This window comes from Hyperoodon ampullatus (genome assembly GCF_949752795.1).
Source record: "Hyperoodon ampullatus genome assembly, chromosome: 13".
NCBI classification, from domain to species: Eukaryota; Metazoa; Chordata; class Mammalia; order Artiodactyla; family Ziphiidae; genus Hyperoodon; species Hyperoodon ampullatus.
In genome coordinates this window covers 74,416,580-74,433,826 of record NC_136926.1, presented here as the reverse complement: position 1 = coordinate 74,433,826, position 17,247 = coordinate 74,416,580, and the positions used below count along the sequence as shown (strand labels likewise).

General features: G+C 52.4%; 1 protein-coding gene across 1 annotated transcript; it reads left to right on the top strand.

Annotated features, from left to right (window-relative positions):
* Positions 1 to 3,185: 3,185 nt before the first annotated feature.
* RAX (retina and anterior neural fold homeobox) lies at positions 3,186 to 7,321 on the top strand (the record flags this gene model as incomplete). The annotated part of the gene is made up of 3 exons (XM_079717703.1): positions 3,186 to 3,474; positions 3,760 to 4,016; positions 6,821 to 7,321. The coding sequence occupies 3 exons, from the start codon at positions 3,186 to 3,188 to the stop codon at positions 7,319 to 7,321; spliced, it is 1,047 nt and encodes a 348-aa protein (XP_079573829.1).
* Positions 7,322 to 17,247: the final 9,926 nt, after the last annotated feature.

Below are 17,247 nucleotides of genomic sequence, written 5' to 3'. Positions count from 1 at the left end.
TTAAGGACATGGCCGAATCCATTCATCTTCCCTAATCGAGTTCTTGGGAAATACACATGTAGATTAGTCCCTCACAATGACCCCCGGCTGATTGCTTGGAGTACCCTCCACTGTGCCCACAATAGTATTGACTAGCTCTTTATGTCACGTACAAAAGAAGTCCCAGCCTCCCCTTGTCCTGCTTTGCCCTGTTTCCCCCGTGGTCCCTCGCCAGTGGCTGTTGAAGTCTTTGCTGCTTTTCTCCTGAGACTCTGAAATAAACAGTAAATAAAAACTAACCTCACCTGGACCTATTAGGGAGAGCTGGGCAGTTCCAGAGGGAATTAACTTTGGAAAACAAGACCATAAGCCCCTTAGCGTGTGGGCAGGAGCTTAAGAAAATGCTGCCAATCTTTGTTTAGCAGTGATTATAGAGATCAATTTAATATTGGGGGAGTTTACATAAAAAGCATACTCAGAGGGGAAACAACAAATACCAATTAATTATCCCTATGGCTGCCCTCTGGTCACCAAAGCGGCAGCATCTCAACCACCTGGCCTTTGTAACTGGTTCGTGGGACCTTGTGGTGTGCCACCAGATCGTTTTGGGGGAGAGTGCCTTTGACAGCCTAGAAAATGCGAAGAGGCCAAGTGGCAGACTTCCCCTGCACTGGGGCGGGAACCTCCAGAGGGTTTGTCCTGTCGTCCTGGACACCAGCGCCCAAAGGCCACTGACTATGAGCTCTGACTGCATTTCTTTGGGAAACTAAGCTGCCTCTTCCTCAGCCTCTTACATGCAGGATCCAGTCTCCAGGAAGGATTAAAAATGGACTGCAGACTAAGATATGTTTTGATTCTGTTCAAAAATACCACACTCTGCTGTAAGAATTACAAATGAGGGGCAGCCAGAGAGCATTGGACAAGGAGTTGGCCAGTCTGAGTTCCAGTTCTGTCCCTTCCACTTAATAGCTGTATCACTTTGAGCCTCAGTTTTCTCTTCTGTAAAATGGGGACAAATATATTTGTCCTGCTCACCTCACAGGGTTGTGAGGCTAGGATGGCATGAAGAATGTGCTGAATACCATAAAGTGATACGCAAAAACTGTAGTGTGTATTGATTTTCATTAATTTAGCTTTTACTTGAAAAATAATTTCTCACTTGAATCAGTAGCTCAATTCTACCTACTGTAAACTCACATGTTTGCTGTTTTAATACACTTTTTACAGCTTTATTAAAAATAGAGAAATTGGTGTACTGAACCCCTCCCATGTGCCCATCACGGAGAATTAACCATTTCCATTTAAAGATCCTTAACATAGTTACATGTCCTTTTAAATGTCCTTCTAACATTAATTTAAAGATGGAGGACCCTAAGATACAGGTTTTTCTTTGGTTTCTTCCTTTGTCTGGTCTCTCAGGCTGGACGTTAAACTCCTTAAGGCCTGTGGCCCCAGCCTCTCCTTTCTTTTGTGATGTTGACAAGGCCCACATCAGTGCCCGACCCTCAGAAGGGACTCATGAACTGCTTGTCTCAATGCAAAATGAAGTCAACCAACGTTGTAGAGGCAGGGGTGGGGGGAAGGGGAGATGCCCCTGCGTGGAGATCAGAGGGCCTCTGCAAAGGAGATTTTTTAAATCTCTGTTTTGTATCTCTATGAGATGGTGGATGTTAACTAAACTTACTGTGTATAGGTGTCAAATCATCACGCGGCACACCTTAAACTTATACAGTGCAGTATCTCAATAAAACCAAGAAACAAACAAAAAAAGAATCTCTGGGTCCTGAAGATTTTATTAGGAAAGCATTTTGGTTCACATTTCCAGCCAACATTTCAGTGAGGGCAGGGGCTGCCTCGGGTCTGGCATCAGCTTTGAGAAGAGCCGGCGTTTACAGTGCTATTCATAGCACTGAGGGGGGATGTGAAAAAACAAAACAAAACAAAACCATCCGCCCGCACAAATCATCTTCCCACTTGGCCTATGAGTCACTCTGAGCCTCGGAAGCCTCGCGGGGTCCCCTTTGCCAGCGGATTGTGCCTGTAGCCCCCAGAGAAGCGCGAGGCCTTGCACCCTGACGACGGTCCTTCCCCCCTCAGCCTGAGGCTGGGTCATCTCCTTGGCCTGGAAGATGGTTTGGAGGGGAGGGTTCCCTCAGGACAAATAGTCTGCGAGGGTGACAACCCCTAGCGGGTCTCCCACCGGCTTGAGCCCAGCAGCGTGTCCGATTCGGCGCCTTCCAGCCTCCTGCTGGGCCGTGGGACTCTTGAAGTCGCCGGGCCTGCGAGCACAGATGGTCCCACCGTCTCCGGGGGCGGGCGCCGGGGTCAGGGGGCCTGCGGGCGCGCAAGTGAGAGGGGGCAGGGAGGAGCAGTTAAATCAGATATAGACAAACAAAATAAACCCGAAGTCCGAGGCTTCGGACTACGGAGCCGAAAGAGGATTGCCGGTGGGGCTAAAAAAGAGGAAGAAAGAGGGGAAAATTCAAACTGGGAAGAAGCGTGGACTGACTTCCAAAGCCAGAAAGCCAGGGAGCCTTCTCTCGGTCTTTCCAAGGGTCGCCCCTGGCGCTCAGCCCGGCGAAGGAAGCGCGCCTCGTTGCAGAAGGCGAGCCTGGGCGGAGGGAGAGGAGCCGAAGGAGGGAGGCAAGCCCGAGGGGGAGGTGGGACCGAGGGCGTCGGCCCCACTGAGGCAGGACTGCGGGGAGCGGGCCCTCGGACCCGGGTCCCCGGGCCCGTCAAGCATACCCCCGCGGTCTCCGCAGTGTTCGGAGCTGATCGAGAGGTGGGAGGTGGAAGGTTCAGAGTGCCGGCCCCGCCCGGGGTGGGTGGGCGAAGACCCTGAGGCTGGGCGAGGGAAGGACCCGCCCCGCTGCGGGGGGAGGGACCAGGGAAGAGGCTGGGTCCCGGGAGAGGGGAGGAGCCGGGGCGACCCGGCTTGGAGCCTTCAGCGCCCGGAGACCCAGTCACCGGGAGTTGAAACTCCGACTCCCGCCGGGACCTAGGCGGCCGCGGGCCGAGCGCTCGCCCTCCTCTGGCGCGCGCGGCCGGGGCCCGCATCGCCCGCGGAGCTTGACCTTGAGTCAGGACCCCTCGGGTTGGACGACCGCACCCGGGAGGGGCCGACTTCAGCCTCTTGCTCTGGGTCTTCCAAGCAGGCGGCGCTACGGAGAGCGCGGGCCGCGCCCTCCGGCGTCCCGGCGCTCCCCATGCACCTGCCCGGCTGCGCCCCAGCCATGGCCGACGGCAGCTTCTCGCTCGCCGGCCACCTGCTCCGCAGCCCGGGCGGGAGCACCTCGCGGCTGCATAGCATCGAAGCCATCCTGGGATTTACCAAGGACGACGGGATCCTCGGCTCCTTCCCGGAGGAGCGGGTCGCCCGGGGTGCAAAAGAGCGGGATAGGAGGCCGGGCGCGCGGACCTCCTGCCCCAAGGCGCCTTCAGGAGGCGCCGAGCCCTCCACGCCGCCCGCCCCGGCACCGGCTCCCGAGTACGAAGGTGAGTGCGCACCCCGGCTGCTCCGAGACCCTTAGGGCTCCCAAACTAAGGAGCTCTGCAAGAGGAGAGAGCCCTGCCTTAACTTTTATTAAGGCATCTGGGCGCAGGGGTGGGGGCTATGTGCGTAGCAGGAGCTTCCAACTTGCGTTCAGGGAATGTTAAGGGGGCCCTCGCAGCCCTGACCCCCGACCTCCCTGGGCCATCTCGGAGCCCGCCTGGGTAGGCGGGGTGGCCCTCGGATACTCCGAGGAGTGTCTCTGACCGTGCGGGGTCTCGTCGTCCCAGCCCCTCGCCCCTACTGCCCCAAGGAGACCGGGGAGGCGCGGCCGAGCCCTGGGCTGCCTGTCGGACCCCCAGCCCCCGGCGACTCGAAGCTGTCAGAGGAGGAGCAGCCCAAGAAGAAGCATCGACGGAACCGCACGACCTTCACCACGTACCAGCTGCACGAGCTGGAGCGCGCGTTCGAGAAGTCCCACTACCCCGACGTGTACAGTCGCGAGGAGCTGGCCGGCAAGGTCAACTTACCCGAGGTCCGGGTCCAGGTAAAGCGCCCAGATGGGCCCACGCGAGGGCCGGAAGCTCAAGCTGCAGCCAAAGCTCCCTTGAATCCCTAGGCGTCCACGCATTTATTATGGCACTTTTCCCACGGGCCTTCCTGCTCTTGGTTCGCCCAGAGCCCCACAGGAGCGTCACAGATTTTCCACGCGCCCCACGCTCCGTCCCTTGGACAGTCTGTTCCAATTTGTAGTAGCATCTCCCCTTTGGGGTCTACCTCGTTCTAAGCTAAAAGAGAGGAACTGGGAATGGCTGGCAAGCTGAAGAGGCGACAGCACCCAGGACCGGGGCGGGGGGTGGGAAGCACTGAGTGGAGAAGGAATGTAGACAGAGGCTCGAGGGTAACCGGATTGCGGCCCCAAATGCCACCATAGTCAGTTACGGCGCGCACCTTCTTGAAAACGAAAACCCTATCTTCTTAACGAGAGCCTGGCGCCTCGCAGTTGAAACTTTCGGTGGATTTGTTTAAGAAACTGACTTTTGCTTCTCGGGTGCACATCCAGCCAAACTTCCCACTGCTGCAGAGGCCTTTTCTTTTTTATTTAAAGGGGTTTTCGCTTTAATTAAAGCTGAATTATCTTTAATCCCTGATCATTAAAATATTTGAAAGCCTTAAATATTTGCTAGTCATCTGTGAAAAATCCGGGAGAATTTCCAAATTGGGAGAGTTTACAGAGGCCTGAAAGGGAGACATTGGGAACAAATTTCACCGCATCTGAAAGGCAGTGGGACTAAGATGGAATTTTTGTGTGTGTCTAATGAATTAGATTTCCAGGAAGTGAGGATACTCAGATGTTTGGGGCTTTTAGCCTTGTCTTAAAAGTAAAAGCGGACAGGCTCTTGCCTTTTGTCTTTTCTGTTTAGTTTAAGGGGTTAAAGTAATGAGTAAATGTCATGGTTTTAAAAAATAGTTTCCTAATGTGACTCAGGATTAACTGGCAAGGACAGTTCAATTTCTCCTAATTTGGGGCAGTAGAGCTGCAAGGATTTCATTGAAGGGGTGGACATTTTAGCACCTACTTTTCAGGGAGGAAGGATCGGGTAGGAAGAGGGAAAGAAAACAAGTGAAAGATGAAGCAAGAGGAAAGGGCAAAGCCCTCCAGTGCCCCTCTGGGATACAGGCACAACCCACTCCGGGACTGCCTTCATGCCTCTGTCCCACGTTCCTTCCTCTTTACTTGTTTGGGGGTGTTTGCTTCTTGTTTTAAGATGTGAGCTTCTTGAGAACAGTGTCTGACTTCTCTGTGATCACAGGGCCAGCACAGTGGCCCAGCATATGGTGGGTTCTTAACACATGGGTATGATGTAATCAGATTGGGGGGGTGGGTAGGCAGAGTCTCCCACTGTGTTGAGGACAGCAGTAAAACAGGAGAAGAGCAGACTATCCCAGGTTTTAGCCCTCTGACTCTGGATACTGGATCTGAAGCCTATAGCTGATATTTTGGGGGATGGAGTGGGATGTGGGTGGGGGCGGGGGAGAGGCAGTGGGATGGAACCCTCACCTGTGCCAGTGTTTCTCTATATAGCTAATGATTCTGGGAAAATCAGGGCCTCAGATATGCTGATGAATCTTTTATTGAAAGGGGCCCGGGGTACCTGCATTTTTGTTCTTTCTCTCCCCGCCCCCCCACCAAATCCCAGCCTTGCAGACAGTTGCCCTGCTCTGCTCAGGTGCTGGATGGCTTTTTCTCAGTTCTCCTATGAGGTCCCCTCTCACTATAATTAACTCAGAACTGCTGTCTCTCTTCTGAGGTGGCAATTATTCCCACATTTTCCTTCATAAATTTAACACTGAAGCCCCCCCCAGTTTGGCCAAAGTTCTTTCTAGATTCCCCACTAAACTAGACCAGTTCTCTCTGTTCTGTTCCTGAGGGTGGTAACTTGGTAGTGAAACCTTAATTACACCCTTTCTTGTGCTTTTATTAAATCAGTAATGGAAGTTGCAGCCTTAAGAGACCAGACTTCACTCTTGGTGTGGACTTTCTCTATGTAAAGAAAAAAAGAAAAACTTGAGCTCCTTGAATTCATCTTAGGGTAACGTCAAAACTAACTCCACGAAGTAAAAGTAGATTATTAAACTTTAACTATTGTAATCCTTGAAAGCCATTCTTAGGAAATATCAGAAGTACTAGTCAGATATCGATTAAATAAAAATGAAAATCTCACGAACAGTAATATGCATATTAAATATGCCTGGGATAAAATCAACCCACTTTGTTCTATCAGTAATTTGTGGCAATAGCTCTATTTTAACAGCCAACGTTTCCAGTTACAGTACTTAGAGTATTTGTTTATACATATGTTTATAACAGGCAAAATGTGGGTAAAGCACAGAAAGTCTGCGACAAATGCGCAGCCACTGTACCCCACAGGGAGGAAGCCGGGTCTAAAGCGAAGGGTTGGGAGGGATCGCCAACCAGCAGGTCACAGAAATTTGGTGAGATCTGGTTTCCCAAGTCCCACTGTCCGATTCCAGGGTTAACTTCATTTTTTTTTCTGCCTGCTCGGTGCCAGGAGTTGGAAACAGATACAACCACAGCTAAGGGTGAGGTAAACAGGGACAAGGGTGGGAACACCACGGAGGACAGGGATGGGACAAAGAGACTCGGCGCGAGAGAGGAGGAGGGAGGAGACTGGAGCAAACGGGACAGACAAGAGGATAAGGCGGGTGGGGAGGGGGGGTGGCGGCGGGGATGAAAGGAGCAGGTGAAACAGTCGAGCCCCGGTCCTTCTCGCGGGTGGGGAGTCCTACCCCCGCCGCAGCCCGACGGCGCTGTGCTGCCTTCCGCAGGTGTGGTTCCAGAACCGACGGGCCAAGTGGCGGCGGCAGGAGAAGCTGGAGGTGTCGTCCATGAAGCTGCAGGACTCGCCCCTGCTCTCCTTCAGCCGCTCCCCGCCCGCCGCGGCCCTGGCGCCCCTCGGGGCGGGCCCGGGCGGCGGCGGCGGCGGGCCTGCGGGGGGCGCCCTGCCGCTCGAGTCGTGGCTCGGGCCGCCGCTGCCGGGCGGGGGCGCCACGGCGCTGCAGAGCCTGCCAGGCTTCGGGCCGCCGGCGCAGAGCCTGCCCGCCAGCTACACGCCGCCGCCGCCGCCCTTCTTGAACTCCCCGCCCCTCGGGCCCGGCCTGCAGCCCCTCGGGCCGCCGCCGCCGCCGCCCGCCTACCCGTGCGGGCCCGGCTTCGGGGACAAGTTCCCGCTGGACGAGGCGGACCCGCGCAACAGCAGCATCGCGGCGCTGCGCCTGAAGGCCAAGGAGCACATCCAGGCCATTGGGAAGCCGTGGCAGGCCCTCTAAGGGCACCGGGGACCCATTCAGGCCAGACGCCCGTCCTAGGAGCCGACCCCGAGCCGCAGGCGCTCACGCCTTCTCTCTGGGTCCCCCGGACTCGGCCACTCTTGCCCTGCGCCGCCTGAAGACCTGGGTCTAGGATGTGCATCTGCGCCCGACTCACCGCGGAGGGCTGACCCCCCAGGCCAGCCGAGACCTTCTGGCCACACCCACACTCCCACGGACCTCGGGCCTTGCTGCTGGAGGGGGACAGGCGGCCACGCTGCTGCCACCCCGGCGGGCGCGGGAGCCTCCAAGTTCAAGGGACCCAAAGCGCCTGACCTCGGCCGCCCCCCGGGCGGCGTGGCAACCCCAGAAAAGGCCGACTGGGAGGAAGGGGAGGCGGAGAAAGGGTTTAAGGAACTGTCTGTACAAGTAGTTTCGAAGAATTGAGGAGGAGAATTAAAGATTTACCTGTTTTGGTCTGACTCTGGTTAAGCGCGCTCAGGACTGCGGTGGCGGGGAGGAAGATGTGTGTATGAAGGCGGGTTCTGGAGGGGCTGCCGTGACGCATGTGGAGGGTGCGGGAAAGCGGAGGGCTGCGCAGGAGCTGGGGCTCCCACCTGCGCATCCTCCTCGGGGAGCTGCGCTGCCGCGGAGAATCGCCAGCGTCCCAGACACAGCGACGCCCTAGACCAGAGCGCCCCTCTCCTGGCACGGCGGGCGCCTGCGAGTGTGTGGGGTTCCGGGTGTCTGGAGCCTAAGGCTCAGCTGCCTGCGCGTTCCCAGCCCCTCGGTACCCCAATAGCCGAGCTGCAGCTGCTACTTTGAAGGACAGACCCTAGGAAGCGTCTACACCATCTTCCCAGGGTAAGAGTTGAACTCCCCGAAGCTCCCGGCGGCCCCGCCTCCCTCTTTCCAGCCCGCCGCGGCCCCAGGCCCCTCTCAGATCATTGTCCAGGTCACCGGCTCGGGGCCCGCCCCTGCTACCCAGGGTTGATGACATTAGTGCTCCGAAGACTGGGGCAGAGCGACTTTTCCTTTTCTAAGCCCCGCGCCACCCTCTCGCCTCCCGAGCTCGCTCCGCACCCGGCAACCCAGTACTTCTGGTTGATGCGCGTCGGGCTGGCAGTCGCGCTCGGGGAGCATGTCCTGGGCGCTCTGAGCCGCGACCCGGAGGGCACATTCTCGCGCGTGCGTTGTGGACAGTATTGTGGCTCTTCGGCGCCGTCTCTGGGGGGCGGGAAAGGAATCCAGAAGTCTCCGTGGGCTTCAGAAGCTCCCGGGGTACTCGCGGCGTCCCCGGGGCGAAGGAGAGCCCGGAACTCCCAGCCTGAGAGGCCCTGGTATGAATAATCCGGATTCCCCGCCGCGCAGGTCCTTCTGGACTCCTATCTTTGAGTGCTTCCGGGAAGGCGCGGCCAGAGCCTTAGCGTCAACCAGCTACTTACTGTCTATATAGGTCGTTAGCACGTTAGTGAACCACCACAGCCCCCTTTCCTCCTGTAAATGAGCCCCACCTCCCTGGGAAGTGGGAAAGATGGGTAGTTTACCACATTGTGTAAACTATACCAATGGTCTGGCATGAAGCAGCACACACTGTGAACCCGATTCTCTGATCCTGAGTATCCCTGTGTTGTTCTTGGGTTCCTGAAACCTACCTGGGAAAAGGAGGACTATCCCGGGGCTGGGAGTAGAGGGAGTGTCATCACAGGATTCACTCCCTGCCATGTGGGTCCTTAGAGGCTGTGGCATAACCAGCGCTGTATACCCCTAGACCTTCCCCTGGAGCCTAACACATAGTAGGCTGGTCAGGAAGAATTTATTGAATGGGTTATTTCCCCCAATAGGTAGGGAGTGATATACTGATACTTGCGCTTTTCTCTGACAAGGAGGTTCCATAGGGAAAGGAATGAAGTGGCCCAAGCAATATCAGATCTTGGCATGAAAAACATAGGTAAACTCAGGATGGATGTGTAAGTAAATTTCTTTCACTTTGGCCTGTCTTCTCTTTTATCCTTTAATGCCCTCGTTTTACTAGGAATGACTTATGCAGAGAACTTCCAGCTTCAGTGGCCCCGGGTGAGTCCCACACTTGCTCTGCCCTCTTTCTCCTTAGTCCTGGGCGCCTCTGACCTTGCGCATCTCACCGTCAGCAACTCCTTCGATTCCCTTAGATAATTTCCATTATTCATTCTGTCTCCTTCTCTCTGCCATTTTTCTTCCTATCTTTTTGCATCTGCAGCTTTCCACCATTTTCCTCTCCTCTTTTACTAGTTTAGTCTGAGAAGGGATATTCTAAACCATCTCTTTAGGCACCAACAGGGTGAACCATACCTGGACTTCAGGGACAAGTCCTTGGAAAATGATCAAAATACTAATAGCTAATGATCATTGAAAGCTTACTATGTGCCTGCACTCTTCTAAGTGGTTTCATCTCAGTTAAGCCTCACAAGGACTCTACTAGGAAGATTCAACTAGCCCCATTTTATAAATGAGGAGACTGAGGCACAGAGAGGTTGCACCAATTAACTCTGCTTGTAAGCGTTGGAGCTGGAATAAGTAGAAGTCCCGTCAGTTCACAATCATATTGCATATTCGGGAAATAGTTGCTGAATAAGTGCTCCTTAATTCTAATTCCCAAGAACAGCTCATTAGGCCACATTGGGAAGTGAGATGCTGAGGAATGGGTGCTCGTTGTGAGTGCCTTCCTGGGCTCCCTGGAGGAAGCCTGGACAAAGCATCAGCCCTAGCGTCCCTCCCCGCCCTTCCCCCGCACCGCCCTCTTCCTAAGGGCTACCTAGTAGGGCAGCTCCACTGGGCCTGCGGTGAGTCAAGCTCCCAGCTCCAGGAGGAGGGGTGCAGGTGAGGCGGGCAGGCGGTACTGTACTTAACTCCGGTGGGAGGTGAGAATGGCTTGTGATAAAGAGCGTTAAAGCCCCAGACGATCCAGAAACACCTGGGGCCGCTGCTCAAGCTCACGGCTACGGAAAGCAGTTTGCAGAGGTGCCGGTCAAGGTGCGGCACTGCCTCCCGAAACTAGACTGTGCTGGCTCTGATTTGGGGCGGACACACGCCTTTCAGGGACTCTGGGGGAAAGGACTCCCCCAGTAAACCTTCATCACTTGGGAAATGGTTCTTGAGTCTTCCATGATGAGGCTGCGGGTTTGGCTCAGGCTACCACTGTCCACTGAAGGGGAACAGGAACCACTTGGGAGTAGTCTTACGGGGTTCGGGGAGAAAAGACACTGTGTTGCTCTAAGCAGGCCTTGCTTCAGGCCGACGTGGATCCTGTCAGACTAGGAGGGAGGCCCTGGGGACCCTCTCGCAGGAAGACGACCCCTGTTCTGAACGGCAGCCGGCGGGGGGTGGGGTGGGGAAGAAGGTGGCACGTCAAAACCGCTCCTCGGGGCTCCTGGGAGCTGGGGTGGGAGCCGCCGGGGGCCAGGCTGTGTGACCGCGGGGGCGGGGCGGAGAAGGGCGCCTCAGATTGGACGGCTCCGAGGGAAGGGCGGAGTCAGGCACGCCCAGCCGTGCCGAGGGCGCAGACTGGCGCTCCCCCTGGACTGAGGGCTGATGCAGAGATCCCGGGCTGGCGCGGAGCTGGGCGCCCCGCTAACCTAGCCGCCATCAACCACCCCCGCCGCGTTGGCGGCATTTCAGTTTTCGCATTTCTCCCTTTATGGAGGAGTCTCTTTCTGCCCGTGAGGGTGACGTGACCGTCCTGCGCGCCGTGGCTCCAGACTTCTGGTGGTGATTTTTCTCACCCTTGGGGACGCAGGGCACTGAGGGCTCCGCCTCTCCAGACCGCCGGTCTCCAGAGTCACGAGGTCCAGAGGCGGCCGCAGCCGCGGAGGGTCTTCCTCGCTCGGTGTCCTGGAGCCCCGCGCTGCGACCCCAGGCCGGTCCCGGCTGTTCATCCGACGTGGGTTTCCCGCTCTCGGAACCCAGTTCTGCCTCCTGCGGGCCCGAGCTCCCACCTCTGCTGCCGGGAGGGTGATCGGGACGGGTGTGGGTGAGAGGGGGTGGGAGGGCTGGGAGAGACCCCTCGGGAGGGGCAGGATTCGGCCCAGAGGTCAGCAACGGAACGGGGGCGGCCCCGCTGTCTTTACTTATTTTAAACGTATAGCTACTGTTTGGGGAGATGGGAAATGTTACACCAGGGGAGACAGTCCCTGCCCGTCCCCGACCATCTAGAATCCGGCGAGAGGAGGCAGGGGATCCTCATCCTTCCTGCTCTCGGCCAAGTTCATCGGTTACTTGAAAGCCTAGGCGGAGAGCCCTCGGTGTAGCCAGGTTCGGGAAGCGAGGGCAGCGCGGGATTCCGCTTCCAGTGAGCCGCGTCCTCCCCGCGGGAGGTGCATGGAAGGGACACCAGGAGTCCGGACACAGCCGCCCCCAGGAACCTAGCATTTAACGTGACGCCTCCCGCCCGCGCCCGCACCCCCAGCCTCGCTGCGCACCCTTCTCGGTCTCAGGTCCAAGTGCGCCTTTCCGCCAACAGAGCCTTACTACACGAATGGAATTCCAGCCTCCAGGAGGCCAGCAAAAAAAAAAAAAAAAAAAAGATTTTCAGGGAAGATAATATTAATGAAAAGCTGGCCTTTCCTTTCCGCTCAGCAAGCGCGAGCTCTGCCTGCGTCCTGACCCGCCTGGGAAAGGGGAGGCCCGGCAGCCGCAGGCAGGCACTCCCGACTCTTCAAGAGGGCGATGGTGCGCTTTCTGGCCAATGTCGTCCCCTTAATTGGGAACTGGCTCCAATCATCTGGCCTCAGCTTGTTAGCTGTACAATAGGAGGCAGAGTTAATGACTCATTAGTGATTAATTCCTTAACTGTGCCTTAATTGCTCTCTGTAAAACTCCTTTCGTAAAACTGGATTAAATAGTCTAGATCCTTGGCCACGTCTCTCACAGGCCTGCAAGACACGCAGTGGGCCGCGTTCCCTTACCTTTGGCGGGTCATCTTCTTAACGGCAGGTGCAGTGTCACTCCTCAGCCTGGAAGTCAGGAGATCTCTGGTCCAGTCAAGGCTGTGACACTGCCTGGTCATGTGACCCCAAACAGGTCCCCCTGTACAGCTATATCTCCAAAATCTCCCTTTATCCCTCATCACCCACCATAGACTCCTGAAACAGAACACAGTTTATTCTATTCTATTCTATTCTATTTTTAAAATTTGGCCTGGCCACACTGCATGCAGGATCTTAGTTCCTCGACCAGGGATAGAATCCGTGTCCCCTGCATTGGAAGCGTGGAGTCTTAAACACTGGACTGCCAGGGAAGTCCCCGGAACACCTCATTTTTAAAAGCAGAGTTCTTCTGCTCTGTACATGGTATAAGTGTGTGTGTGTGTTTAGGTTAGTAGGTTCTGAATGAACTGCGTAGGAGGCTACCTTCCTGTCCAAAGTGGTCTGAGAAAGCTCTTTCCAGTGCTAACAGTGGCTGGGTTCTATCGTCTCCCCATTTGTACTTTAAAAACTTAGCTGTTAGTTTTTTTCACCATCTTAATTTTCCTGTCATCTTTATCCATTCCTGAAACTTGCAAGGCGTGGTGGACATGTAATGATGAATAAACAAGCGTCTCCACCCTCAAGGAGCATAGCCTAAGTAGAGGAAATAAGAATGCAACTGTACACACGTTTGCAAGTGCCTACTGGTTTTCTCCACCTGGGGTCCCACAGACCACCCCAAAACAGATATGTTCAAAACAAAACTTATTTGTCTTTACTGTGTGGCTTCCTAAAAAGCTTCTTAAAACTCTCCTCTCTCTTTCTGCATTCGTAGCCACCCAACGGATGCAATGAAATTGTTCTTGACCCCTTGAGGCAAGCTATTTTCCAGTTTCCTTTCTACCTTATTTCTCAGCCATACATCTTCCAAATTTTAGCTGCCCAGAACAGAGACATCGCCCAGCCTCCCTTTCAATTAGATATGATTAAATAATGACCAATGTCATGGAACAGAAAACACTTTTAGGATATAAGTTCTTAAAGGTCACCAGCACGCCCTGTTCTTGTCTCTTTCCTGTAGTCTGTTGGCTAGAAGACAGGTGTGATGCTGGAGCCCCCATCTTGGACCATGTCATGAAGCCACATGTTGAGGACGTTGAGTAACATGATGGAAGGGACCATATGCGATAAGTCCCTGACACTGGTGCACCATGCTAGCTCTTGACTGCTACCTGGGCTCTCTGTTTTAAGTCTAATTTTTTGGTCACTGTTAGCCAAACCTAACCCTAATTCATTCATCGCTTTTCTTCAATGCCTGTATGCAGTTAACTACTTAGCCCCATTGATTTAACTTCAGAATGTCTCTTAAATTCACCTAGCCCTGTTTTTCCAGCAAGCTCTCTAGCTGAGGGCTTTATCAACTCTCACTCATGCTGCATGGCCTCCCATGGCACACAGTGCTTCTCATGGTTCCATTTTATGGTATTTCTTCATTGATTCATTTACCCATTACATTTATTGGATTATTTCACCACTGATTCATTTACCTATTATATTTATTGGGTTCTATTTTTGATAAGCTCTGGAGCTATAAAGATACAGCTTCCATATTATCTTCCTGTCCCTAAATCCTTTCAATCTATCCTTCACATTGTAGTCAGAATTAGGTGCTTCAAATAATTCCTCTGCTTAAAACAATTCCTTATGGCTCATGGGACAAAAGCCAAGCACCTGATGAGTATGGCATCTGAGCCACTTCTGAATCTGACCCGACCCATCTTTCCAGGCTTGCCTCTAGCCTTCCTGCTCAACCCCCTTCTCTCCTCATCCTCTGCTTAAGTGACACCAGAGTACTCTGCATTTCACTGGTCCACCATGTGCTTTTTCACTTTGTGGCTTTGAGTATGAATATTCCTTCTGCCTGGAAGGACTTCCCACCCTCCCCCTCCTGGCAAACTCCTTCAGGACCTGGCCCAGATGCTCCTGCCTTCTGTGCAGCTGGCCTGCCTTCTTGCAACAGTTGGTTTCTTGTTCTTCTCCCCCGCCCAGAGCCCTTTGTTGATGGAGTGCTACTCCAGCACTCATCCCATAGTGATGTCCACGGCCCCAAGGGAGACTGTGGGCTCCTAGAAGGCAGCTGTCTGGTCCTCCCCTGCATATTCAGTGCCTGACCCAACAGAAGCACCCAGTAACTGATGCACAGTAACTAGTACAGGGGTATGTGAGGCCCAGAGAAAGCATCCCATCCTATAAGAGCTTATAACAAAGAATCTGCCCTAGACTACAAAGTCACAGAAGACTTCTCTGAAGAAGTGACACTCAATCTGAACTCTGAAAAGAAAACAAGTTAGCCAGACAAGAGGAGAGGGTGGAGGTGGGCACAGCATGGGCGAAGGAGGAGGGAGCAGGGCCAGTCTGACGCTCTGAAACAAGGCTGGTCTGGCAGAGGCCAAAGGAAAGAGAAAGTAAGAGTCTACGTGGCTAAAAACAAGTTTAGGAGGCAAGTTCTGCATCCAACCAAGTTTCATAAGGAGGGGAATTTTCCAACATAGGAAGTGTGTTCACCTGCTGGATGGCCAAAAATTAACTAATGTCTGCTATGGGTGGGGATATGGTCATTTCAAATAAATCATCTCGTCTGAAGTATGAGGAGCTGGGAAGGAGGCGAGAGAGAGTTCTAGAAGACCAGTTAGAAGGCTATTGCAGTAATTGAGGGAAAAGAGCATGAATGCCTCTTGTGATGACAAGGGGGCCAGGTCTGAAGTTGAATGAGGAGATTGTGAGTTCAGTCTTGATCAAATGAGTTTGAGTAGAGATATTGGGTAGGCAACTCCTAGTACTGGCTTGGAGCTCAGAGCTCAGAGCAGAGCTGGCTGCTATCCGAGCTCTGAGATGGGTGCACAGATGATAATCAAAGCCATGGGCAGAGATGAGATGAGATTGCCAAGAGAGACGGAGTGTGGAGTGAGAAGAGGAGACAGATGTCAGAGCCTTGCGAGGCTCCAGCGTCTCATGGACAGTGTTGGAGGAGGGCAGGGGAGTGAGAGAAGGAAAATCAGGAAAGTGTGGTGACATGGAAGCTAAAGAAAGAGAGTTTCAAAAGGGAAAGAATGGGCAACAAGACTGTTAGAATTTTCAAAACTTAAAACTTAGCCAGTGATGAAACAAGGATATACAATTTTTGCTTCCTACAGGGGGATGGGATGCAGCTATTTTGGAAACACTGACAGTGTTTTCTCCTGCCTGGGAAGTAGTCATGGTGGGGGCTGGACCCCACCAGCCACTTCTCTAAGACGGGCAGGACTTGCACAGACTTTGCCTATTTTTGTGTTCGTATTGACCCTATTCCTGTCCTTCCTTCTAAACTTTCCCCCACCTGTCTTCTGCAGCTTCAGAAAGCCACTCATTCCACATCTAGAGAGAAAGTGAAATAAGGCAATTGTCCTAGAAATGACAACTGATTATCTAAAATCCATTCAGAGTAAACTTTTTAGTCCTTCATACAAGATGACTCCAACTTACCTTTCTCCATCACTCAAACTCTTCTGCACACACCCTCTGCTCTTGCCAAACTCAACTGTCCACCAAGCTTGACCCAAGCTTTCCTACCTTTATGCCTTTATCCAAGCTCTTCCTTCTACCTGAAATATCTTCCCCCACAGAAAATACTTTAAGATGAGTGAAAATGAAGATGCAGCATACCACAACTTATGGGATGCAGCTAAAGCAGTGTTTAGAGGGAATTTTATAGCTGTAAATGCTCTCTATGTTAAAAAAAGAAGATTGCAAATCAATAACCTAACCTTCCATTTTAACACACTAGAAAAAGAAGAACAAACTAAACTAGAAGGAAATGAAAGGAAAGGAAGGAAGAAGGAAGGAAATAGTAAAGATTAGAGTGGAAATGAGTAAAATAGAGAAGAGAAAAACAATAGAGAAAAAATACTTGATATAATTAGGTATCAGGGAAATGAAAAATAAAACCACAATGAAATATCACTTCACATGCATTAGGATGACTAGAATCAGAAAGTCAGCAGCAAAAAATACTGGTGAGAAAGTGAAGAAATCAGAACCCAACATACGCTCATGGGGAAATGTAAAAATGTTGCAGCCACTTTGGAAAACAATCTGGCAGTCCTTCAAATGATTAAATATAGAGTTACCATAGGAACCATCAATTCTGGCCAAGAGAAATGAAAACATACATCCACACAGAAACCTGTACATGAAAGTTTATAACATGCATTCTTCATAATAGCTAAAAAATGGAAACAACCCAAATGTCCATCAATAGATGAATTAATAAACAAAATATGATATATATGTACAATGAAATATTATTCAGCCATAAAAACGAATGGGATACTAATACATGATCCAACATGGGTGGGCCTTGAAAACATTATGTTAAGTGAAAGAAGCCAGACACAAAAGACCACATACCACGTAAATGGAAATTCATATGAAATTCCAGAATAGGGTAATCTATACACACAGAAAATAGATTCATGGTTGCTTTGTGCTGGGGGACAGGGGGATGGGGACACAGTGGGGGATAAAGGATATGGGATTTCTTCTTGATGTGATGAAAATGTTCTAAAATTAGCTGTGGTGATGAATGGTTGCCTATATCTTTGAATATACTAAAAGCTATTGAATGAGGCACTTTAAATGGGTGAATTGTATGGTATGTGAATTATATCTCAGTAAAGCTGTTGTTTTGTTTTGTTTTTCTTTTTTTAAGTCTTCCCACTAAACTCCATCCATTTCAGGTACTCACGTTGGAAGAATTTTCCTAAATACCATGTTCATCGTGGTGCTCCCTTGCCAGGGAGCCTTTTCAAATTCAATAAGGACATATCAATTCAGCTAACAGATAATGAGCGTCTACTGTCCTAGGCACAGTGATCAATACATCCACACACTTCTTCTGCAGTTTCAAATCTCAGCTTCTCTTTCTGCCTGCAAGGCTCCACCCGCATGTCTCACTCACCCATTTCC